Source organism: Ceratosolen solmsi, unplaced genomic scaffold, assembly GCF_000503995.2.
Source record: "Ceratosolen solmsi marchali unplaced genomic scaffold, CerSol_1.0 scaffold25, whole genome shotgun sequence".
Lineage (NCBI taxonomy): Eukaryota > Metazoa > Arthropoda > Insecta > Hymenoptera > Agaonidae > Ceratosolen > Ceratosolen solmsi.
In genome coordinates this window covers 442,390-448,893 of record NW_011948444.1, presented here as the reverse complement: position 1 = coordinate 448,893, position 6,504 = coordinate 442,390, and the positions used below count along the sequence as shown (strand labels likewise).

The window sequence follows — 6,504 nt, the reverse complement described above, 5'->3', positions numbered from 1 at the left end:
GTAACCACCAGAATTTATTTATTTTTTTTTGCCTCTCTTTATTTCTTTTCATACATTATTATCGTTCTTGCATTCACGAACGAACAGATAATTATAAGTTTCACCAACCAACATACTTGCATTCATACCAGACTTGAATGTTCTAATTATTGATCAATAACCTCATTAATTGTTATGCGGTAATTTTTTTATCTTCATTACTAAGAATATAAACATTCCTTTTACATGCTAATTTTTAACTTAAGATAAATTGTACGTAAGGCCGTGGGACGATATAAAATTGAAAAAAAAATTCACTTATTCATTATTATTTTCATCGTGCTCTACCATGTTTACGAATAAATTTTCAAATTTTTTAAAAAATATATTCCCATATATTTGCTTGTAATTTTATATGCTGGACCAAACATAATGTTTTTTATTACGTAATTAAAAGAATAATTTTTTTAGCATGAATGAATAAATGTTACACAGCGACAATTTATATGCATATGTGTGCTAGCGCTTGTGCAAATATATTTGAAGGGAAATGATAATGGGCCAATATAACCGAGTATTTTTTTCTTTTTACGAATAGTCAATAAAATTTCAAATTCTCCAACAATTCTAAACTGTCCTTACATTATATTTGCATAAAATAGTTGAAACATTAAAAATGAACATTATTCACGAAGTCACACGTACAGATTAGTGATATTAACTAAAAGTAAAGATTTTTCAAACTATTTGAATCTCAGGAATTATAATATCTCTTAGGCCTATCCACCCACATCTATTTTGTAAAATTTTAAAATAATAACAATATCTCTGCTTATATACGCGATTATTATGTACTATGCAATTGCGTGCGAGAAAATAAGTGCGATAAATTTCGAATATAAATGCATTTATACTGCACGCAGTATAATCCATACCTAATTTTGTTTCAGCGTAAAACTTTAATAAATCACATTCTAAAGATTATGTACGTTAAATATGAGGCGGATATCTGATGTATTTGCTGCTGCGTCCACGCATTTAACCTACATTAGTCCCGGATCTCTCATTATAAATCCGTGATATGTATAATGAATAGGTTAGCTTGATTTAAATTGCAATTTCAATTTGTTAGATGTTGCGATGATGTTGGGAGTAATGCCGCATCGGTATAATTAAATATTCAATATTTGTACGGCTAATAACAGTTACATTGTAAAGCTGACGATCGCAACATCATCCAATACGATCCAATCGTATTGGAGTGATAGTAAGGCGAATCCAGTGCAATATTATTTACCTCCCATATGGACAGACAGCCATAAATACAATTATTCTCGTCAAAGGATGTGTTTTTTTGTTTTTTGTTTTTTAATTTCCGGATAAGGAAAGGCAAAATTGGATGAAAATATTAGATGGGCAAATGGCGAACCTCCGTGCGGTGGCTCGTAGATTGGCGCCTCGACGCCTCGTCTACAGATGCCCCGACAGCAGCGCTGATCCGAACCCAGAAACTGGCAGTCGGAATGCCTTTCGCAGATGATCCCAAGAAGGCGAGTCAAGGTGCTCGGGCGATTACTTGGACAGGCGATGAGCCTTTCTGGAGTTGAACTCGCCATACTCGCCGTCGTTATTCCTCGCAGCAAAGGTATCACTGAAACGTGAATTAGAATTTAATTAAGTTTGAGCGATTCTTCTTTCCTGATTCGACGAGATATAGCTGCACTGATCTCTCTCCTCCACCACGTTAAGTGTCGATAATCTTATCGATGCTTGCCCGGTACTTTGAGGGCTTTGCAAAATGGTCTGCAGTTGCAGTAGTAAATTGGCAGACTCGGGCAATGATCGTTCGCTTTCGTTATACTTCAAATTACAGGAACACCGGATTTACTTAATTAGATTTATGTTACTTGTTGGAGTTACTTGTGCGTTACGTAAAATACGTGGAGTAAAATGGGATGTTTAAAAAATTATTAGATTTTTAATTTTATTCAATCACTACAACCAAACGTATTCGTATGTATAAGATTGTATGTATGAAATTGAAAATAAAGAATTATTTTTAATTTTCACAATTGGCTTAATAATGTTGGACAACGAATTCAATATTTTACTATTTTAATATTTTAATACTTAATAATTCATTTAAATAATCATTGGTAATCGTAAATGAAGCCTGAGAAAATAAAAAGCGGTAATATTATAAACACGTAATAAATCTATATTGTGATTACTTGTTGCCATGTGCAATGTACGATTTGCGTAATCGTTGGTCTTTCCATTTTCAACAAATTGTCATTTTAAATATAAGGATTGGATAAAGAAAGCAACCTCGTTGAATTATCATAATATTATTTTTATGATATTATTGCACATGGCCTATCAACGTCATCTGCTTAGCTTCAGTGACAAAAATAACACAGACACGATACTTGCCTATTGAATTTGAACAGGTTCTGAAAAAAATAATCTAGCATTTTTATATGAAAATGTTCTAACTCCCCGATTAAAGATTCTGTTTAGTACTTTTTTCATTATAAATATTGAGTTTTTTTTGCATCTACATTAATTCATAAATTTGTTTACTTTATAACTTTACTTCGACTTTATAGTGCCTTACAAAGTGTTTGAACATTTATCGAGCAAACATGATCGATGCAAGCCTTAACAACGCATTACCTTATTACAAGTCTACAATTTTAATGACAAACGAAAATCAAGTATTTCACTATTACAATTCATCATATTTAATTATTTGAAATTTTTGATTTTCAAAGTATTCATACTTTAATGACTGTTATTCTTTGGAATTGTTTAAAATCAAAGTATTTTTCTATTGTTTCTGTCTCATGAGTCGTCAAACTTGAAAATTGGCTTTATCAGTATTTTTTTATGAAAATAGTATTTATTACAATATAACTAAAAAATAAGTTTTTTTTTCATTTAATAAATTAATATATACTGATATATCGATGTCGATATTTGTTTCGGCAATTTGCAGATTTTCATCTAAGAACACAAATTAAAATTTTCAATGATATTTATTAAACATTTTAAATGATATTCAAAAACCAATACGAATATGTATATTACATGTATAAAATATGTATAAATATGAATATATATATAAAATAATGTATTTATAAAATTTATAAAATCTAATGTGAAGTTCTAAGAAATCTAATTATAATAATACATTAAATCAATAAATACTAACTAAAATAGTTTCAAATTTTCTATATATTTATAATTCATATTATGAGTATAATTGATATATATATATATATATATATATATATATTGTAGCAAAAATTTTACATAGATTTATCTTACTATTTTCCGTTCCCTTGACTAAGTAGTACAAGTTCATTATGGAAAAGTTTCAAATAAAACAAAAAATCAAGATAGAAAAAACTTTTTGTACATATATGGTAATGTAGTGGAATATTATTTATTTAACTGGTTGTATCTTATTCCTGCATTTTACTTCAGTGCATACACGTAGTTACTTTGTTACTCATAAAATTTGAACACCAGTATCGATTTGTATATATCAAGTGTCAATCGATCGCATAATGCCAAGTGCGACATTGAACGTGTCATGTCTCGTAAGTGGTTACTTTTATCTAAATTATATTACAAAATTTATTTTATAATAATATATAAACTAATTATAATTTATTTAAAAAAAGCAATTATTTCTTCTGATATATATATATATATATATATATACATATACTTCCCATATAGCAGTAGAAATGAAAAAGGAATTTATATAATTAACAAACTTTTATAATTAGAAAATAGTCCGAATGAATTAGATTGTATAACTTTAAAATTATATTCTATAAAATTATTAATAATAAAAACTATATTTTATCCTTCTCAACTGAAAATCATTAAAAAAAGTATTTAAGTCTTAGTAATTAAGCATGATAAACAATTCTAAATTTCATATAACTTAATTGACATGTTCATAAATTAACAAATAAAACTATATTTTTTAATTAGATGTGTGGCTATCAATTAATTATAGTAAGTTCAATGTATTCCAGATAAACATATATTAAAGACGATAGTCGTATATTCCAATTTTATTAGAATAACTTCAATTGTACAAATAATAAGAACGGTTAATAAAATTTTGTAAAAATAAATCATATTTATCACATTCAACCGCAAGTAACTATAAAGATTTTATTTTTAAAGCTACCGATGGCGTCACTGAATTAAAAGACAACATGTAACAATAATATATTACAATATTTATCATTTTAACGTTTTTCATAAATATTATAAATGTGTTTTTAAATTTAAAGTATAAACTATTATAGTAGAAGTTATTTGTGGTTGGTTGCGATCCTATTTTCCGAATACAAAAAATAATAAAAATGTCAATTAACCAATATTTATAAAGAACTTTATCTATAATATAGTAAAATACAAATTTTAATGCGTAAATATAAATTATTTAAATTTTAATTGAAACAAAATTTCCAATTTACAAGTACAACCAATGTTATTTATTGAATAGTAAACAGGGAGAGAGAGAGAGAGAGAGAGAGAGAGAGAGAGAGAGAGAGAACAGAGGAACTTAATTGTAGCAAACCATAGTGCATTAGATCAGTACTATAGTATACTACAAGTTTTTACACAACATAATATAAACACTTATAGCACTTACATAAAAATCCGAAAACATGAAATATAACATTTGCTCGTCTCAAATAACAAAATAATTATTGATAAGTAAGTCGTAAATTACTTTATTCTATAAAACTGTCCACACTTCGGGAATTTAATAGTCAAAGATTACGCAATAATGTAAGTGATTTGTAACTGTGCATGCGCAGGACCTTTCTAATTCAAATCATGTATGCCACAAGTTTATTGATATTCAAATTGTCGCCGAAAACATTTATTATCAAATAAGATCACTATATGATTATTTGAATAAATCATTCACATGTATAAACACCGTTCAAAAGTAGTACTCAAACTATCAAGACAAATTAAAGAAATTTGTCAAATAATGACAAATGCTTTTCTTGAAATATATTATTGAAACCACCAGAAATAAATCAGTATAATTAAAAACGATTATAGCTTGAAAAATATAATTTATTTGGTTAAGAAAGAGTGGCATGTAACAAATCATTTTTACACGACACAAAATGAAAATTTTTAACGGCGAGAGATACATTTAGAAAGTGAAAATTATTTTTTTCATTTAGAATGAAACATTGAATAATTGTCTATTGCAATAATTAATTTTATAATTCTTTTTTGTATTGTATTTCATTGTAAATAAGAAAATATGAAAAATTATAATTAGACTGAATAATCATTAGATCGATAAAATATGAAACAAAAATAAAAAAATAAGTTTTCAATTTAATGTTAAATTTCTATTAAAACTAATGAGTTTTAATGAATTTTGTTTATTAAAATTATTAGTTAAAATAACGAGTTAATCCGTTCAATTGAATAAGAAGACTTAAAAGTTTACAGAAAGAAAAATTGTGAAACGGAATTAGTATATATATAAATGAATCCAAGTTTTTGCAAGACCAAAAGGAAACACACAAAATGATAAAACAAGCGTATATAAGAAAAGTATAAGAACACAGAAAAGTAAAGAAATAAAAGATATAAGAAATGAAATACGAAGTAATGATTAATAAAATACAATTCATACAGAAAGTAAAAATAAAAAATATATTACAAAAAAAATGTCATTACAAAAACAATCATATAAGAAAATTTTCAACCTTGGTATAAAGAAAATTAAAATAAAATTAATTGAAATTTAATACAATATTACTTTTGTCAATCACAGCTTACAATAACCTAAGTAATAAAATAGAGACAACAATTTTTATACCAAAGAATAATAAGTCAAGAATATAAAAAATAATAATTAGGAAATTTAAATTGTAGGGGAAAAATGTTCAAAATAATGAAAAAACAATAAAAAAAATATAAAAAGAAAAGAGGATAAATCCACAAAAATATATAAAGATTATATAAATTGATCGAATTTGAACTTCAATAAGGAAAGAAATAAAAAGAATCTATAGAAATGGAGAAAAGTAAATTTATAGTATATATAAGTAGAAAGTGTATAAATAATACTAAAGCAAACGATATTAACAATGCAATAGTAATTGTATTATTTTTTAACAACAAAATAATGAGCTCTAGAAAATTGGCGTGATGCAATTTTGAAAAAATGATTATTTCTATAATCAAAGTTATGTTCAAATCTTTCTTCTATTTTATTAAATTACTAATTGTTAATTATCTTAATTACGTTACCTACGCTATCATGAAACTTCAATTATTTGTATTATAGACTCTGATATTGATCCTAATTTTTATCTAAAAAAACTTCTCTTTATATTCAACGAAAATCAGTAGCAATGTTATTATTGAAGATATCTATTACAATAGAAGTTAGTATCAAAATAATCAATACAATTTTTTTAATACTCTCAAACAAGTTCGAAATAAATAAATTATCATATA

At 25.9% G+C, this 6,504-nt stretch overlaps 1 protein-coding gene across 1 annotated transcript in view; it reads right to left on the bottom strand.

Annotated features, from left to right (window-relative positions):
* LOC105366001 (uncharacterized) overlaps positions 1–6,504 on the bottom strand; it is a 46,464-nt gene that overhangs the window by 24,995 nt on the left and 14,965 nt on the right. The window contains exon 2 of the mRNA XM_011504304.1: positions 1,409–1,630. Within this exon, the coding sequence (XP_011502606.1) occupies positions 1,409–1,630 (222 nt within the window). The remainder of the gene's footprint in view (positions 1–1,408; positions 1,631–6,504) is intronic.